A 20037-nucleotide genomic window follows, 5' to 3' on the forward strand; every position below is an offset into this window, starting at 1 on the left:
AATCAGGTGAGCGCGAAGGCTCCCATGGCTATTTGCAAGCAAAAGAGTTATTCAATCAGACTTCATAATTTCGAGGAAATGGATTTCCCCATACGTAATGTCGAGAGACCGACTCGATAAGGGAACTACTTGTCCCCACAGCTATGTACAGAGGGAAAGTGCTTTATTTTGCAGTCAAAAACAGGTTTTTCTACAATTTAATGTATACAATAATTTATTCATAACCATCAAATATATGATATAAATGGCATAATAAGACAAAATGCAGAATAAATATTACAAAATATATAATGAAAACAGTAGTGCCCTGGAGTTGTGTCACTGGTGTGAAATATAAATCACACCGATGACATCACTTGACTTTCTCCTTCCTGTTTTCAAAAGATCTATGAAAAAGGCCTATGTTAAGTCCGCTGTTTCTTTTCAGTTACCAGAAATTTTCTCATTTAACTAATGAATATATGAATATATTCATAAAGTCAAAAGTTAATCTAATAATGTAGTCTAAGTTTAAATGTTAGAAACCGAGCCGAAAATAATCTTGTATAAAACTTTAGGCTATAGAATATGCAATTCTGCTGTCTTTGACACTTCAATCTCAGTAACAGGAAACTAGTTTATATCTCTCAATTTTGAAAATTTTTCTCAGAATTGGGAGTTTATTTCTCAGAATTGAGACTTTTTTTTCTCAGTATTGGGACTTCATTTATCCGAATTCTGACTTTTGTTCTTACAAATCTAACTTTATAAATTGCAATTTCAACTTTTTATCTCAGAATTCTGACTTTTGTTCTCACAATTGAGACTTTATTTATCAGAATTCTGATGTTTTTTCTCGCAATTCTGACTTTATAACTCGCAATTGCTCCCCGATGAAGCTGTACCGCCTTCAGTAGCCATGCAAAAACACTACCAACATACCACCAGATAGGTACATTTATATACATGAAAAACTGTAATTATTATGAAGAATATAACTAAAGATATAGTCTGTGTAAATCACCTGTTACACTATTAGGTGTCAATGTGTTTATGTCTTTCAGAGCTATAACAATCATGCGGATGAGGACGATCCAGAAAGGATACAGATGATCTTTAATAGAGCTATATCTGATGTTGACTGGATTTTAAATTAAGTAACCTTCTTTGGCACCTTTTTTTAATTTTCCTAGTATAATAAAAAAAAGAAGTGAATACTACGGAGATATGTTCTTCATGAAGCTGATTCAGAACTGCAAAGGTCATGCACAGACTGCTGCTAAAAACCTCATAATGAAACTGAAATCATACCCACTATGGAATTACATTTGGTTCAATAAAGATGAACGTAACTTTTTCAGAAACTATCAAAAATATGCCATTACAAAAGAAGAAAAACAAAATGAACTCAGTCGCACAAATTTAACATGCTCTTCAAATATGCTTCATTCTTTGTTAATGCTTTTCAAAGATTCATTTTCGCTTATCGTGGATTTTGAATTCATTGCCACAGATTTCGCTTACGCTTCGCAGTTTTTCGTTTGGTGTTTTGACACAAACCTCTCTTGGGGGTGGGCTTTACAGCGATCTACTCTGATTGGATGGTGAGCTTTTGATGGACAGGTGCTCTCTGACTGGGAAGTACAGATGCCACTCAGTGGCACGCATATTGGAAAGCTTCCGCGGTGTTTAAATCTGGTCTGTACCGCAAAAATTCTTTTTCACAGACAAAGTGAAAGACATTTATTTTAAGCTCATACGAAGCTCATAAGAAGTTTATACAAAGATTTAAATCTGACATTGATCTTACATGTTCTTTCTGATAGAGTTCTGAAGAAACTGTGGTACACTTATTTTGGTCATGTTGCTACAATCAGAAACTTTGGGATGATAATGGTGTGTTTGTCAAGTGTAAGATTTTGCCAGGCTTCTTAGTACATATGAAAAACATTATATTTGGGTATTATGACTCTGACCCCACAAACGAAAATATCAGTTTTGTTATTAATTTAAAAAATTTACTTATCTACTAATAAGAAAGATATAAGGACTGTTAGAATTTGCTCTTCCTTTGTCAAATTTTGTTTAGATTTTGGAACTCTTTTCTTTAGTTCTATTTTATTTATTTATTTATTTTGTGGTTGATATTATGTGATGTATGTTTATACTTTTGTATGTATAAAATAAATAAAAAAATCTTTACAGACTGAGACGATCGAAGGTCAAATATTATTTACATATTTAGTTATACAAATCACCCGGGAGCTTTCCAATATGCGCGCCACTGAGTGGCGTCTGTACTTCCCAGTCAGAGAGCACCTGTCCATCAAAAGCTCACTATCCAATCAGAGTAGATCGCTGTTAACCCCGCCCCCACGAGAAGTTTGTGTCAAAACACCAAATGAAAAACTACGAAGTTAAAGCGAAATCTGTGGTAATGAATTCAGAATCCACGATTAGCGAAAACGAATCTTTGAAAAACATTAACAAAGAATGAAGCATATTTGAAGAGCATGTTAAATTTGTGCGACTGAGTAAATTTTTTATTTTCATTGTGTTTTTCTTCTTTTGTAATGGCAAATTTTTGATAGTTTCTGAAAAAGTTACATTCATAAAGTTTTGTTCATTATTATTGAACCAAATGTAATTCCATAACCCACAGGTTATAGACAAATGTTGTATGATCCATATTAATTCCATCCAAACTTTAACAATATGATAAATAGCTGATGTTTACTTGATAAGTTTACGAGTATCTGATTATGTTATGACATGTCATATACTTGCACAGTACATTTAATGTTTATTTTGTACATTTAAATGAAATGTTAATAAATACATGTAATATTTCATTTAAGCATTTTGGTGTTTTTCCCAGAAAATGTACTAACAATAATATGCAAACCCAGTTATTACAGTACTGCCACCAGCCTTCTCACTGATCAAGTTATTCATGTGAAATAGTATGTTAGCAGTGCAGTGGGTTCATTTTGATGCTTTTTTAAAATAGTAACAATAATACTTTTCTTGTGATGGGCAGTTATGGTTTTAGTTTGGTAATGCCTGATGGTGTAAACTGTGTTCTATCATACTATCAAATTTAGTGGTATAGATTATGTAATTATATAAGATTATGAATCTCACTGTCCAGAAATACATGATTTAATAATGAGACGTTTCCTAAATCACTGCATATTTATGGTAGGTCAAATGTTCCATGCTCTTACAGATACCAATTTTTATTTTGAAGTAGTTCTGTTGTCATATCAGTATCACTGATTAGGTGATAAACACACATTAAAATAATAAATGCAAGAGAAAAACAACAACCTTATGTTTAAACATCTTGAGGGAAATGTATTATTTAAAAAATCAATCAATACGGTATTGTGTTTAAAACCTTTAAGAGATTTTAGTTAAGAGGCTGGTTGTGATACAGAAGAATCATACTCTTAGCTGTGAAATCCTGTGATGTGGTTGCTTTGTGTGACTTTCATTATTGCTAAATAAATGGAAGCTACATTGCGAAAATCTAAATTACTTAGATCATTTCAAGTTTAAATAACAATGATGTCAGTTTGGGTGAATCAAGTCCATGGGGCCTTCCATTTTCTGTGATATAGGCCTATTGTTGCAAATAGATATAGTTGTGCAGGTCTGAATAATGAAAGCGATAATAGGATGAGGACTGACAAAAGAATCCACTATAATTGCTGTGTAATTTTAGTATTTTGCAATTAACCTGTAAACTGACAGAAATGGCAGCTTTATTATTAAGAAAACATCAAATTATCATATGATTTTCTCATGCACACAATGTCTAAAAGTATTATTCATTGTCCCTTGGAAATAAGATACAACTTTCCATCAATATTCATCAGACTCAAATTCTGTGAGAAAGTATAATGTTTGATAAACTTTAAAGAGCTTTCATAATGAAAGAAGAAGGATGAGGTTTTAATTCACATTTGGTAAATTCAAGGAAGTCTTCAGAGCAATGTGGTAATAAAAGAGCTCACTGCTTTTCCCAATCGCTTAGACACATTTCTACAAACATAAACACTGCAAACCTCATACTTATTTAAAACATGTATCTTAAACTGAATTCAAACTGAGTTTACTACAAATTTATTGAACTACATATTTATAGCATTCATTCCTGTATTCCTTTTAATATAATCAAGCTTATATCAGATATATAATCAGAACAACCTTTATACATCTTGAATTTGTGATGTATTGTACAGTAAATACATGAATTGGTGGAATGAAAAATGACTTATTTATATATATATATATATATATATATATATATATATATATATATATATATATATATATTAAATCTATCAAATTTGTACTTTTTTTCATTCATTTCATCGGTCCATTCGAGGGTGACTAATAATAACCTTAATACTTGAAATACAGATTTTTATTTTTTCAGACATGTCCAGATACCTTGTGAGGTGTGTTTAAGGTTTCTCTTTCAATTCATCAAACTGTCCGAGTTTCACAGATGCTGGAGATTCCAGTGTGGGTGTAAAATTGTGACATTTGACCCGTGGTTTGACTGTAATTGGACTGATGTTCCACCCTTCTTGAGTCACAATGCTGCGACCAGCACAACTCTTGACTTGCCGTCACCAACAGGCTGTCTGTGTAGAGTATATAAGCATGTGAAAGTTGCACTGCTGAAAACTGAGAAAAGGAACTGGCATAAAGGTAAGAAACTTATTCATGGAATTATGTACATATCTGTATATATGTGCATATACTTTTTAATACATAAAATGTAATTTCTTTCTATTATTTATTATGGATTAACAATTCAAAAACTTAAATACTGCAACATTTAATTAAAATAATTGTATATATGTCAGGTAAACATGGGGAACCAGGCCACTAAACCCAACAAGAATGTAATTCTGCCCCAGATTGCACCGAATACGGTGAGCAAAACTTTAATTAAATAACGTAAAATGCAATGCCATAAATGAAATACAATATTCTTATGTTCTGTTGATATGTCTTGCAGTGTGAGAACAATAATGTAATACTGAAGCAGACTACACCGAATACGGTGAGCAAATTTTAATTAGCATAAAAGCAATATCATAGATTAAATGCATTATTCTAACATTCTGTTGGTATGTCTAGAAATGGGAGAACAATAATGAAATACTGAAGGACGCTACGCCGAATACAGTGAGCAAAATTTTAATTAACATAAATAGCAGTGTCGTAAATGAAATGCATTATTCTTACATTCTGCTGGTATGTCTAGAAATGGGAGAACAATAATGTAATTGTCACGAATACGAACCCCGTGAGTCCCTCCAGAGGCCAGCAGAGGGCACCATCGCCCGAATACTGACACCCACAGGCATCCAAACACTCACTTACACTGATACTCACTACATTACCCAACAGCCCCGCACCTTGGACTGATCACCGGCCAGGTGTTCCATATCAGAGACTGCCATATAAGCCAGACCTTTGCGTCACCTCATTGCGAAGTCTTGTTTCTGCCACGGCTAACATTTCTGAGCGTTCTACCCTGTCTTGCTATCCTGTTGCCAACCCTTGTTGTTTATCGATCCTAGAACCTTTGCTGCCTGCCTCTGAACCCAGATTGTTATACGGACTGTGATACTTGCTGGTTACCCCGACCCACTGCTTGGTATTGACTACGATTCTGATATCTCTATTATACTGTGTTTGCTGATCCTGACCCTTCGCCTGTACGACTACGAGTGTTCTAATAAAAGCTTGCAAATGGATCCCACGTCGAGTCAGTCATCGTTACAGAAGACTTCGCCAGGACAAGATCCAGCAGCCTATGAACATCTCTGCACCAACCTGGCAGCTCAGGCAAGTCAGATCGCTGCAAATCAGCAACAGTTAAATCATCTTACCGCCGTCACGGAGGAATTGGTGAAGGCTATTCAGAATCTCCATAGTCCTGTTGTCACGACACCCGCGCCACAAGCGGCCGCCATTGCACATGCGGTTCCCACGCCCTCTCAGATTAACCCACGACTGGCTTTTCCTGAGAAATTCGACGGTGACCCTAACAAATGTAAAGGCTTCTTACTACAATGTTCGCTGTTTGTGGAACAACAACCCATGCTCTACTCCACTGACAACAGTAAGGTTGCCTTTGTTTGCTCGTTATTAACCGGAAGGGCTCTTGACTGGATTACCGCTGTATGGCGCACGGATGGATCATCCTTCTCCTCCTTCAATGATTTCCTCACACGCTTCCGTGAGGTTTTCGATCATCCCAAGGAGGGAAAGAGTGCTGGCGAACGCTTGCTAGAGCTCTCTCAGGGGAGATCTTCAGCTGCTGAGTATGCTATGAACTTCCGCACATTGGCAGCACAAACGACCTGGGTGAGTGACACCTTAAAAGTTCTGTTTCGAAAGGGTTTAAGTCATGAATTACAAGCTGAACTTGCATGTCGAGATGAGGGGAGAAGTTTGAACGATTTCATCGAGTTGACGATAGCAATTGACAATCTGCAGCGTTCACGTAAACCTCGCTCTCATGTCAGTACTGTCATTAAAGCAGCTCAGTCTGTCGAGGACTCTGAACCCATGCAAGTAAATACCTATCATCTCTCATCTGAGGAGAAGAATCGCCGCTTGGCAAATCGTCTATGTCTGTATTGCGGATCCCCTGGTCATCAACGAGCCAACTGTCCTTCACGTCCCTCATCTGTCTCATCCAAATTGGTGAGTGAATCCTTACACTCTCTCCATCCAGTAAACTGTGTGTTTGTACCCCTGAAGCTAACCATTAACAACGCTCAAGTGACCACATTTGCTTTACTGGACTCTGGAGCGGCTGGGAATTTCATGTCAGCTGAGTTTGCAAGAACAAACAACGTATCATTAATACCCTGTGCTAACTCTCTGTCTGTAGCTACCATAGATGGTCGTCCCCTGGGAACTGGCATCATCACTCACCTTACACAAAGTCTATCCGTCACAGCCGGTTTACTGCACCAGGAGGTTATTCAGTTCTACGTTCTGCCCACGTCCAATACACCCATAATTCTGGGACTACCATGGCTGAGACTGCACGATCCGCTAGTATCATGGAGGGAAGGTCAGATATTAAAGTGGAGCACCAAATGTCAAACAAAATGCCTATCTACCATTTCTCCTCTTCCAGTGCGCTCGTTGGCGATTAACAAGGAGTCATTCGAGGTTCCCAACCTACCAGCGGAATATCACGACCTCAAGGCAGCTTTCAGCAAAACCCAAGCAAACACCTTACCACCTCATCGACCCCATGACTGTGCTGTTGATCTTCTACCAGGTCACAATCCACCCAAGGGTCGTGTGTTCCCACTGTCACTCCCAGAGACCGAAGCCATGACTAAATACATCAGGGAGGAGTTGGAGAAAGGCTTCATACGTCCTTCCACTTCCCCTGCATCCGCTGGTTTCTTCTTCGTCAAAAAGAAGGACGGCAGTTTAAGACCCTGCATTGATTACCGTGGTCTCAACGAGATCACGGTGAAGTACCGTTATCCCCTTCCTCTGGTTCCAGCTGCATTAGAACAACTTCGCACAGCTCAATACTACACCAAGCTTGACTTACGCTGTGCTTACAACCTGATTCGCATCAGAGAGGGTGACGAGTGGAAGACGGCCTTTTCTACAACCAACGGTCACTATGAATACCGGGTTATGCCGTTTGGACTGGTCAATAGTCCGTCCATCTTCCAGGCGTTCATTAATGATGTCTTCAGGGACATGCTGAACAAGTTTGTTGTGGTCTACATTGACGATATTCTCATCTACTCCAACACCCTACAGGATCATATTCAACACGTCAGAACTGTACTACAGCGCCTCATCGAACATCAACTGTACGCCAAAGCCGAGAAGTGTGAGTTTCACACCACTTCCACTACCTTCCTGGGTTATGTCATCAGTCCGGGGGGAGTTGCTATGGACGACAGTAAGGTCTCTGCTGTACTCAAGTGGCCAGAGCCTCAGACTCTCAAGGAGCTACAACGGTTCCTGGGATTCGCCAATTTCTACAGACGCTTTATTAGAAATTTCAGTACAGTCGTCAGTCCTCTCACTTCCATGATCAAAAGAGGTACCCATCGTCTCACCTGGGCCGAAGCCTCCCGTCAAGCCTTTAAGGAATTAAAGGAACGCTTTGTCACCGCTCCTATCCTGCATCACCCTGACCCCTCTCTTCCCTTCTTAGTCGAAGTCGACGCTTCCAATACTGGCATTGGGGCCGTTCTCTCACAACGACCAGGCCCTCAGGAGAGACTTCATCCCTGTGCTTTCTACTCACGCAAGCTCAACCCAGCGGAGAGAAATTATGATGTGGGTGATAGAGAACTGTTAGCCATGAAGGCAGCGTTTGAAGAGTGGAGACATTGGCTCGAAGGGGCTATTCATCCTTTCACCGTCTTTACGGATCATAAAAATCTGGAATACCTACGCTCCGCCAAGAGACTCAACCCACGCCAAGCCAGATGGTCCTTGTTCTTCTCCCGGTTCCAGTTCAATGTCACTTATCGCCCAGGTTCCAAGAATACTAAAGCCGATGCTTTGTCACGCATCCATGATGACGACCCTTCCATCTCAGTCCCCGAACGCATATTGCCCTTCCATGTGGTGGTTGCTCCCATCCAGTGGGATATCATGACTCTTATTGAACAACACAATTCACAAGAAGCACCACCAGCCGCCTGTCCACCGGATAAAACCTACGTACCTGCCCCTCACCGTGATCAGGTCCTGAGTCATATTCACTGTCTTCCTGCCTCTGGTCACCCCGGCATCACAGCCACACTCCATCTCCTCAAGAACCGCTTCTGGTGGGAGACCATTAACCCCGACACTATCAAATTCATTCAGAACTGTCAGACGTGTAACATGCACAAAACCCCTCGTCAACTGCCAGCTGGACTCCTTCAACCTCTTCCTATCCCTCAACGACCCTGGTCACACCTTGCCATAGACTTCATCACAGACTTACCCCTATCCCAGGGTAACACGGTCATACTCACGATCATCGATCGATTCTCCAAGGCTTGTCGCCTCATACCTCTACCCAAACTCCCTACTGCTCTTCAGACCGCCGAACTCCTGTGTAATTGGGTGTTCAGGTTTTACGGCATACCTGACGACATCGTTTCGGATAGAGGTCCTCAGTTCACCTCTCGTTTATGGAAGGATTTCTTTCAAGCCCTAGGGGTCAACGTAAGTCTCACGTCTGGCTATCACCCCGAAGCCAATGGTCAAGTGGAACGCCTCAACCAGGAGCTCACTCGGTTCCTCCGCTCCTACTGCAGCTCCCATCAAGAGGACTGGTCTCGTTTTCTCCTATGGGCCGAATATGCTCAGAACTCCCTGATCAAGCCTTCCACTGGAATCACCCCCTTCAAATGCGTTCTAGGGTACCAACCACCCATGTTTCCCTGGTCAGGTGAACCCACCAATGTTCCCGCTGTTACTGATTGGCTTCAACGAAGCGAGGATACATGGAATCAGGCCCACGTACATCTTCAACAAGCTGTACGACGCCTGAAGGATCAGGCCGACCGTCGTCGACGCCCTGGACACACTTACCAACCTGGTCAATGGGTCTGGCTGTCCACCAGAGACCTTCGGATGAGATTGCCATGCCGAAAGCTAAGTCCTAGGTACGTGGGTCCATTCAAAATCACTCAACAAATCACTCCTGTGTCATTCCGCCTTGCTTTGCCTGACACATATCGTATTTCTCCCACTTTCCACATGTCACTGCTCAAGCCCGCTGCTGCCCCTGAGGAGGAGGGCGAGGGGAGGTCCCGTGAGCAGAGTCCCCAACCGGTTCAGGTGGAGAGCGAGGAGACCTATCAGGTGCGAGAGCTGCTTGATTCAAGACGTCGGGGACGAGTTCTCCAATACTTGGTTGACTGGGAGGGGTACGGTCCAGAGGAACATTCCTGGGTCAATGCCGAGGACATTCTTGACCCCAACTTAACCACTGATTTCCATAGAGAACATCCAGAGAAACCGGCCCCTCGACCTCGAGGAAGACCCCGACGTCGCCCTCCACCTCACGCCAGGAGGCGTTCGCAGGGAGGGGGCTCTGTCACGAATACGAACCCCGTGAGTCCCTCCAGAGGCCAGCAGAGGGCACCATCGCCCGAATACTGACACCCACAGGCATCCAAACACTCACTTACACTGATACTCACTACATTACCCAACAGCCCCGCACCTTGGACTGATCACCGGCCAGGTGTTCCATATCAGAGACTGCCATATAAGCCAGACCTTTGCGTCACCTCATTGCGAAGTCTTGTTTCTGCCACGGCTAACATTTCTGAGCGTTCTACCCTGTCTTGCTATCCTGTTGCCAACCCTTGTTGTTTATCGATCCTAGAACCTTTGCTGCCTGCCTCTGAACCCAGATTGTTATACGGACTGTGATACTTGCTGGTTACCCCGACCCACTGCTTGGTATTGACTACGATTCTGATATCTCTATTATACTGTGTTTGCTGATCCTGACCCTTCGCCTGTACGACTACGAGTGTTCTAATAAAAGCTTGCAAATGGATCCCACGTCGAGTCAGTCATCGTTACAGTAATTCTCCAGCCGATTACGCCAAATACGGTGAGTCAAATTGTAATTAACATCAAAAGCAGTATCATAAATGAAATGCATTATTCTTATATTCTGTTGGTATATGCCTAGCAATGGGAGAAAAAGAATGTAATGCTGCAGCAGATTGCGCCGAATACCGTGAGCAAAACATTTTATTAACATAAAATACAGTGTCATAATTGAAATGCAATATCTTAACATTTTAATGGTATGCCTAGCAATGGGAGAATAAGGTGAATCGATGCCCATTTTCCAAGCAAGTGAAGAACTTCCAGGATGGGTCGTGTCATCAGGACACATTACATCACAAAGCGGTTCAGGTGAGTTATTTTTACACTAATGAGTCATTCTCAAAAGTTTTTTTTTTTTTTTAATGAACAAATGTAGATAATTTACACAAATCTGGGGGCTTAGCTAAAACCCCATATAGTTTAAATTAAATTAAATTAAATTAAATTAAATTAAATTAAATTAAATTAAATTAAATTAAATTAAATTAAATTAAATTAAATTAAATTAAATTAAATTAAATTAAATTAAATTAAATTTTTTATAGAGCTGATTGTTACAGTTTATCTGTGTGGCAGTTGCGTGAGTAATAAAGAGTAATATTAACGTTTCCTTTTTATTTCAGAGCCAGATTTGCATGTCTAAAGTCTGTGAAGGCTCTATTATGACTCCAAAAGCTATGACGCGGTGTCCCTCCTCCACACGACCGAGCTCCGATGACATCCTCACGCAAGCTGTTGACTTTATCAATCAGTACTACAAGTCCATTAAAAAGTAAGAAGCATCTGCAAAGCTCACCACAGACACTGACAGGGACATGTTTTTTGTAAAATATTCAGATTATTGGTTGATCACTGTGGATTTTCAGTGGTTGATTCTAAGAAAGTGCTTATATTCCTCCTGTTCTTCACTCTGTTTTAACGCCAGAAGACCATGAACTGGCTTAATTCTGAATAGGCTGTTTGACTGTATTATGTCTGTTATCCAGCTCAAAAATCGAGGAGCACATGTCTTGTCTGGAGGAAGTCACAAAAGAAATAGAGGCAACTGGCTCATATCAACTCACCACAAAAGAACTGGAATTTGGGGCTAAGCAAGCATGGAGAAATGCACCTAGATGCATTGGCAGAATTCAGTGGGCTAATTTACAGGTAGCTTCTCTAGTTTGGACCCGAACATATATTAAGTGTGCCATCATATAGTTACATTCACATTGCGTCTTGTTTTTCTGTTCAGCTGTTTGATGCACGTGAATGCAGAACTGCTGAGGATATGTTTCAGATGTTGTGCGAACATATTCAGTTTGCTACCAATGGGGGCAACCTGAGGTAAACCAGAAATGTGTTATTACAGCTTTTTAATAATCCATCCATCATGATTATCTTTGCAAATGAAAAAAGATGTCACAATAAAGTTTCTTTATTTTGATAGGTCTGCCATCACTGTGTTTCCTCAAAGAACTGATGGCCAACATGATTTCCGTGTATGGAATAGTCAGCTCATACGATACGCTGGCTATAAAATGACAGATGGTACAATAATAGGAGATCCTGCCAGTGTTGACTTCACAGAGGTAGATATCGGTCTAGATGTATTATTTAAATAATTATAATAAATGTATTTTACCTTTGCAATAACATATTATATGACTTAAAGATTTAACTTTCTCCATTTTAAATCACTCTTATGTCTTGTTTTAATTTGAAATGTTAATGTACTGTACAAAATCTTGTAATTTTTACCCAGATTTGCATCCAGCTTGGGTGGACACCAAAGTATGGTCAATTTGATGTGCTTCCATTGGTGTTACAAGCTAATGAAGATGACCCTCAGTTTTTTGAAATTCCCCAACATTTGATTTTGGAAGTCCCCATGGAGCACCCACAGTAAGTGGCAATAGTTCTGCATTCATTTGAATGGAAAAACATGCTTGTAGTAGACTGAAATCACTAGTTGATTGATAATGTTCTATTGTGTTACATCACTACGTATTGATGGTTCTAGTACAAAGACACAAAGTCAGTTCAGTCTTGTGATATGTTTCAATTAAAATTGTTTTTTTTTTACAAAGACTACCAGATTTTTGAAATTCCACTTGATTCTGCAGTAAATCTGTTTTCTTGAAGAGAAAATTATTCAAGGGCTTGCATTAAAGGACCTCTTAAATCATACCATCCTAGGCACTTAAACACATGTTAGAGTTGCACAGCCATTCAATCTTCAGACAGCCTGTCTCTATGCCACAGTCTTTCATCCAGACCTAACAAATGAGTTTAACCAATGAGGCCCAAAGAATGTTGTCAAGCCAGTCACATTCTAACACTTCACTTTAGAAAGCTACCTGAGTAGTTTAGTTAAGTACTATGTGAATTTGACTGAAGTGCTGGAAGATTGAGTCATATATTTGTGCAACTATGCAGACCAAGAAATGTTATGGATTTGTATCAGCAAAATAGATTATTTACACATGAAATATTGCATTCAATTACATCATCCAGGGTCTGTTGGAACCATTGCAAAATATATGCCAATGCCTTTGCATGCCAGTAAAGTTTAATGGTTTCATGCACTTCCTCAGGTACAAGTGGTTTAAGGATTTGAACCTCCGATGGTTTGCATTGCCTGCGGTGTCCAACATGTTGCTGGAGATTGGTGGTCTTGAATTCCCAGCGTGTCCTTTTAATGGTTGGTACATGGGCACTGAGATTGGAGTGAGGGACTTCTGTGATACCAAACGCTACAATGTTCTTGAGGTACTACAACATTCTTAATGTTACGGTAGAGAAGAGAAAGTTCAGAGGTTTTTAGAAATTTTCTTTGATGTTGTCTCACAGCGGGTTGGCCGTCAGATGGGTTTGGAGACACAAAAACTGTCCTCGCTATGGAAGGATCAGGCTCTGGTGGCCATCAATGTTGCAGTGATGCATAGTTTTCAGGTAAGGTGGATTTACATTGCAAAGAAGTGCAAAACACTTCGGTAAGACATTTTTTTTTTTTTTGTATTTGGTTGTTTAGAAAAATCGTAAGCATGGAGGTCCACTTTATGGTGACTCCATCATCAGTTGGGCCTAAGCAGATTTGACAAAATAACATACAAAGACAATATATGGATAAAGATTAAATGTAACTTTTTGGTAAATGTTTTATGACCTTTTCTAATTACTGACAAACAGAAAAATAAGGTCACCATTACCGACCACCATACTGCATCAGAGTCCTTCATGCAGCACATGGAGATGGAGATAAGTCTTCGAGGAGGCTGTCCAGCTGACTGGGTCTGGCTGGTGCCACCAATGTCTGGACCTCTAACCCCTGTGTTTCACCAGGAAATGCTGAACTACATTCTGTCACCCTTTTTCTACTATCAGGTACACTATCATTCTAGTTTTCCGCATTCATCAGAAAAGCTGCATTTCTATATGATGATGTCCAAACAAATGGGATGTTCTTGGTGTAACGTATCTCATCTATTGTATGTAAAGCCTGATCCATGGCTGACACACAAGTGGAAGGACGAGAAGAGAAATATGAGGAAGGATAAAATCAGCTTCAAAGGACTGATCAGGTACCACAATATCATGTTCACACTTTCTTAGCCAGAACAGAAGAAATCTCTCTGCAACAATGTAATGAATGCTTGAAAAGTTAGCTTTGAACATTTGGTGAGTAGCCAATATAACTCAAATTCTCGTTTGCTTTTCTTTCTTCTAGAGCAGTGCTCTTCTCTCAGACACTCATTAAATCAGCCCTGGCCAAGAGGGTGCGTTGCACTGTTCTGTACGCCACAGAAACAGGGAAATCAAAGACTTTAGCTAAGAAACTAAACACCATGATGAACTATGCCTTCAGCTCCAAAGTAAGATGGCCGTCACCCCTAATTCATTGCAATTTATTGTTCTCCTAAGACTCAGTCTGACCATTATTACCAACACTTGGCAGGAAGTGGCCGTATGTGACACATTAAAAATAATATCACCCTCTATTAAAAGTTAAACTAAGAAACTGGTTCCTTAAGGAGCTAAGTCTACCTTGTCTAAACCTTAACATTACATTTACAGTTTGGTTAGGTTGATGCGATTTATTTCCATGAAATAAGTGTGTGTATATATATAATATATGTATACTAATAAATACACACTGAGCTAGGACATTGTCTTTTCAGCTATCACACATATTTGTGATACATAAATTATTTATTATTTATACAGGTCGTTTGCATGGAGGACTACAACTTCAGTGAACTTGAGAAGGAAAGCCTCTTATTTGTTGTCACCAGCACCTTTGGCAATGGAGACTGTCCAGGAAATGGAGAGGTGTGGACATATTTATGCACACTGACCTAGTAATGCTAGTAATGAAAGACTATTATCTGCGAACATAATTAGTGCAGAATTTACAGTATGTCAAAATGAAAATGTCTTTAGGAAGAAATCAATTGATTGCAGTGATTATTTGTACAAGCAGCACAAAAAATATGAATGTGATTCTTATTTGCTGTTTGCTGAGATGATTTCTCTTCTCCTTACAGAGTTTCAAGAAGCAGCTTCTCAGCCTGAACAACCTTAGACACCAAGTCAGGTCAGTATTTAAAACCTGCTTAAAGTAATTTTCCACTCCTGTATAGAGTACATTATTTGAATGACTTCTTTTTTTAGGTACTCTGTGTTTGGTCTCGGCTCTCGAATGTACCCACACTTCTGTGCATTCGCCCATACAGTGGATGATAGGTTTGCAGCGCTGGGAGCCATTCGTGTGTCTGCCACAGGAGAGGGAGATGAGCTGAACGGACAAGAGGAAGCTTTCTCAGCCTGGGCTTGCACTGCCTTTAAGGTCTCAGTAATAAAATTAACATTGAGCATCCATTGTTTTCAGTGCATTAAATTGGTGAATGATGAAAGTTAATTATGAAAGTGTTTTCTCTGTGTATAGGATGCATGCAAGGAGTTTAACATTCAAGGTCAGCTTCCAGGAAAAGAAGGTCTGGCAGATTCCTGGGATCCACAGAGGCACAGAGTTCAGAATGACAGTTGTACAGTTGACCGAATCACAGGTACATTTAGACCTGCGTCCTTTTAAAAACACATCATTAAGGGAAACTGGTAGAAGTGGTCAAAAAGGGAAGCAAATATGCTACATTGATCATTTCGTCACTCTCAGAAATAAAATAGCTGTCACTGGGGTGACTTTTGTACTTTTTAAGTTCTAATATCGTATGTACACTTTAAGTACTAATATGTGTCTTTAAGGTACCAAAATGGGCCCTTTATGTACAAATATGTACCTTTTGAAAAGGTACTGCCCCAGTGACAGGGTCAACTATTTCTGAGAGTGTTGCTGTTTCTCATTTTAAAAACAATTTAACTCAGCAAAATATACTACAGTTCAATATTAATAACATATGAATATGGAAATACTTAATGACATTTTGAAAATGCAATCATTATAATAAGTATTTCACAATCAGAAATGAGAATTCAAGAATCGTGTCATTAACAGGTTTATTTGTAAGATTTCTGCAGTGATTATTATAATCTTTACAGCTCTGTCAGCTCTCCATTCTAAAACTCTGGTTCCCATGAAACTAAAGAGAAGGCAGAATCTACAGAGCCCAAAGTCAAGGTTCTCAAACCAAATATTCATGCATCTATCATTTTTTATTGATAAAAATAGTAATATAACCGATGCCTTTGCTTATTTTCTCAGAACACAGTATTTATTTGATTTGTTTATGTGTTCTCAGTCGTGCTACAATATTGGTGGAGTTGGAGATGGATGGAAACACAGAGCCCTTAAACTTTGCCCCTGGAGACCATGTAGGGATTTTCCCAGGGAACTCACCTGAATTAGTAGCTGGCATCCTGAAGCATCTGGCCAATGCCCCTCCTATAAATCAGAGCCTACGCTTGGAATCCCTCAGCGCGTACCCTGGTACTGAACCTACTTCATTACATAATGGAAGTCTTATACATAATATCATAATGATACCTAATAATGCTGTCCTACAGATGGGGAAAGGTGGCAGAAAGTTGAAAGAATACCACCATGTCCTCTTGCCCAAGCTCTTACCTACTATCTGGATGTCACCACCCCACCCTCACAAAGCCTCCTCCGCAAACTCTCAAAGATGGCAAAGCAGGAAGATCACAGACAGCGCCTGCTTGCATTAGCAACAGTAAGTCACTTTTTATAATCAAAAATGTTCCAGAACTATGGATGAGAATTGCAAAGAAGTTTGGTTCCTTAAAAATTTTGTTCATTTAAATTTTGTTGTTTAATTTTTATTTATTATTATTTATTTTTTTTATTGTATAAGGTGAGATCAGACTATACTGGTTGTGCTGTTAGTTTTTGATTCACTAAAAAAACATTCCCAAGAATCAGTTGTTATATTGCTGGACTTAACTGGTCACACTTTGTGTTTTATTCAATAAAAAGGATCTACTCATTTAAATCATTATTTCAGGAAAAGGTCCACACTGGTTGTGATGTGTATTTTTGAGTCACTTGAAAGAACAGACTGTCTGTTTCATGCTGTAGATTCTGTAGAGTTGTTAAGGCATAGTTAATTATCAGTTTTAGCATCCCGAATGCACATGCTAGAACCAGTCACAGAACCAAACGTCATTCAGTTCCAGTATTTAAAAAAAATGGAATCAATTTGATTTTGCTAATTTGTAAGGGAATACTATAGAGCTGTATTTGTGTAAATTAATAATTCATTTAAAAATCCAAAGCAGTGGGTGTGCTAAAAGTGCTATTGATAACAAAATGCTATATATTGCGTACGTGTGTTAGGGGCTCATTAACTATGCATTTTATTGCATATATTAATGAAACAAGTCTTTCATAAGTCTATTCTTTCAGAAAATGGCCCATTATATTGATAGTGACAATTTACATTATGGTGTATGAACACCTATGCAGAAATTAATTCTGCTTACTTTTCATGAAAAAAAAAGAACATTATCATGGGTTGTTTTCACTTTGTTTATTGGTTAAATACATACCGAGATATCCCTCTATGACAGGATTTCCAAGTCTACGCAACATGGAAGGAGTTCCACAAACCTACTTTTCTTGAGGTGCTAGATGAGTTTTCCTCTCTGGAACTTTCTGCGGCCTTTCTCCTCAGCCAGCTGCCTCTTCTGAAGCCACGCCTCTACTCTGTCAGCTCCTCCCCAGACCTCCACCCTCAGGAGCTCCACCTCACTGTAGCCGTGGTCAGCTTTTACACACAGGGTACCGGAAACATATTCCCAATGATCAATTAGTTGATATCCAAAGAGAAAAACTTTCTACTAGACATAGATCTTCTAGCATCAATGAGGAGTTTAATCTGTTGTTATCATATGTTCTGCTCTCTTTAGAGGGAAAAGGTCCACTGCATTTTGGTCTTTGTAGTACCTGGCTCAATACCATCAAAGAAGGAGACATGGTGCCATGTTTTGCCCATAGGTACCCTTCATTTCACATTCCCAAGAAGCATAGGATTCTTTTTTTCTGATCGTAACTCATTAACCTGTTTCATTTATGCAACAATTCCAGCTCTGAAGGTTTCCACCTTCCATCCGACCGCAGTGCTCCCTGTATTCTTGTGGGAGTTGGAAGCGGCATTGCTCCATTCCGTAGCTTTTGGCAACAGCAATTCCATGACAAGAAAAAAACAGGTATTGAATTTCATCCCTTATCACATTCAAGTGTTTTCAACAGTGGATCTGAAATGGGCTTGCCTCAAGTTGCTGAACCTCAACTTGTGTTATTTCTTCAAGGTCTGAAAGGGAATCCAATGACCCTCGTGTTTGGGTGTCGAGGTTCAGATACTGATCATATTTACAAAGACGAGACACTGGAAATGAGAGATAATGGTGCCCTGAGCAGTATCACAACCGCTTACTCTAGGCAGACTGGACAACCCAAGGTTAATACACTTAGTAATATCTATATCTAAAAATCTCTGTACATCTGTAATCTAGTAATATTGATAGTGTATCTAAAAAATGATTGTAAACAGCTGTTAACACTGTTTTCACTATTCTTGCTCTCTCTGTGTATTTATTTATTTTTTGCATTCTTGGTACAGGTTTATGTCCAAGATATCTTGCGAGAACAACTGAGTGACCAGGTCTTTGAGGTTCTGCACCATAATCCAGGACATCTGTATATCTGTGGAGGCATGAACATGGCCCATGATGTGGCTGCCACTATCAAGGAGATCCTAGTCAGCCGGCTGGGCATTACTCTTACTCAGGCTGAGGAATATTTGTCAAGGCTCAAGGTGAACCTTTCAGTTGTTAACACATTTTATAGCTGCTTCAGATACTAATGTTTTAAAGCATTTATGCTCCTGCGAGGGCTCACTTGTCCTGCAATGGTGAATTGTTTACAGTCTGTAATGACAAACGCTCACTCATTTTTCATGATTATGCTTTTTGTTCACAGAATGAAAAGCGGTACCATGAGGACATCTTTGGATCCTAGTGCTTGAGATCACCTGGACCACCTCAATCTTTTCAATATTCAAACACACCAAAAAACCTGGAGATTTTAATCTTTTAACTTATAATCTTTTGATTTTCATACAGCTTCCAAAATGATAACAAAACCTCTCTTAACTGCAAATATAAAAAATATTACACTAATACAAATAACACTAGAAACCCAGTAAAACACTTTGCCAGCAACAGCAGTGCATTAAGTTTCCATACACCAACCTTATCATCAGTAACATTTGGAATGTACAGCTGATATAAAATCATATTTCCTGATTGTAAATATACTGTATTTTAATTCCTGTCTTTTTGCTTAAAATTAATGCATTTTTGTTCGTTTTTTGGGAAGATTGACCTGAAGTTTAAGGTAGTGCTTTTATCACTAATTGCAGGAATAATTATTTTGGAGCAATCTACATCTTCCATGATCAGTTGAACAATCACCTCTATCTGAAGGCTTCAAAAATGTGAATTTTTATACTTGTCACAAATAGGCCTTTGCTTATCTAATTAGTGACCTATAAATTGTGCAACATACTGTACTTTCTCAGCTTTAACAGTACTGTTAATGTCTATTCTTAATTTAGATTTGAATCCCATATTTCCAGTGTCGTCTCAGACAATATTGGGTTGATCATGCCAAGCCTTTAAACTCTGTGTCTGTTGTTGCTTTCTTTTATAATTACATATCACGGTGTTACATATGAGTGTTGTATCAAACTCTAACTGGATATTTATGGTAAATATTGCATTTATAATAAACATACTTTATACTATCAAAAACAAGTTTTTTCCCTTCTCATTCTTGCAGTTTGTCTTTAATGGGTATTCATATAGTAACACTGGAAGTGTATCCATGCTGCAGCACACTATGCATGTAACCGTCAATTGTTTTTGTGACTTTTCTGTGATACTTAACTTTATCTT

General features: G+C 39.2%; 1 protein-coding gene across 2 annotated transcripts; it reads left to right on the plus strand.

Moving 5' to 3' along the window:
• Window positions 1-4574: 4574 nt before the first annotated feature.
• Window positions 4575-19572, plus strand: LOC113058570 (nitric oxide synthase, inducible). Of its 2 annotated transcripts, XM_026226577.1 has the most exons (31): window positions 4575-4701; window positions 4860-4928; window positions 5015-5059; window positions 5137-5184; window positions 5264-5281; window positions 10592-10621; window positions 10703-10750; window positions 10831-10932; window positions 11247-11395; window positions 11610-11772; window positions 11858-11949; window positions 12053-12194; window positions 12368-12507; window positions 13200-13374; window positions 13456-13557; window positions 13795-13989; window positions 14104-14186; window positions 14333-14477; window positions 14830-14934; window positions 15150-15199; window positions 15277-15451; window positions 15551-15671; window positions 16162-16240; window positions 16362-16549; window positions 16627-16793; window positions 17650-17860; window positions 17989-18076; window positions 18167-18288; window positions 18391-18539; window positions 18702-18896; window positions 19061-19572. In XM_026226577.1, exons 2-31 carry the CDS (start codon window positions 4866-4868, stop codon window positions 19097-19099), a joined length of 3429 nt encoding a protein of 1142 aa, XP_026082362.1. In that variant the 5' UTR covers window positions 4575-4701; window positions 4860-4865; the 3' UTR covers window positions 19100-19572. The 2 variants fall into 2 exon arrangements, with proteins under 2 accessions (XP_026082362.1, XP_026082363.1); XM_026226578.1 differs by lacking the exons at window positions 4575-4701; window positions 5015-5059 and having other exon boundaries at window positions 4924-4928.
• The last annotated feature ends 465 nt before the right edge of the window (window positions 19573-20037 follow it).

This window comes from Carassius auratus, chromosome 40 (genome assembly GCF_003368295.1).
Source record: "Carassius auratus strain Wakin chromosome 40, ASM336829v1, whole genome shotgun sequence".
Taxonomy (NCBI): domain Eukaryota; kingdom Metazoa; phylum Chordata; class Actinopteri; order Cypriniformes; family Cyprinidae; genus Carassius; species Carassius auratus.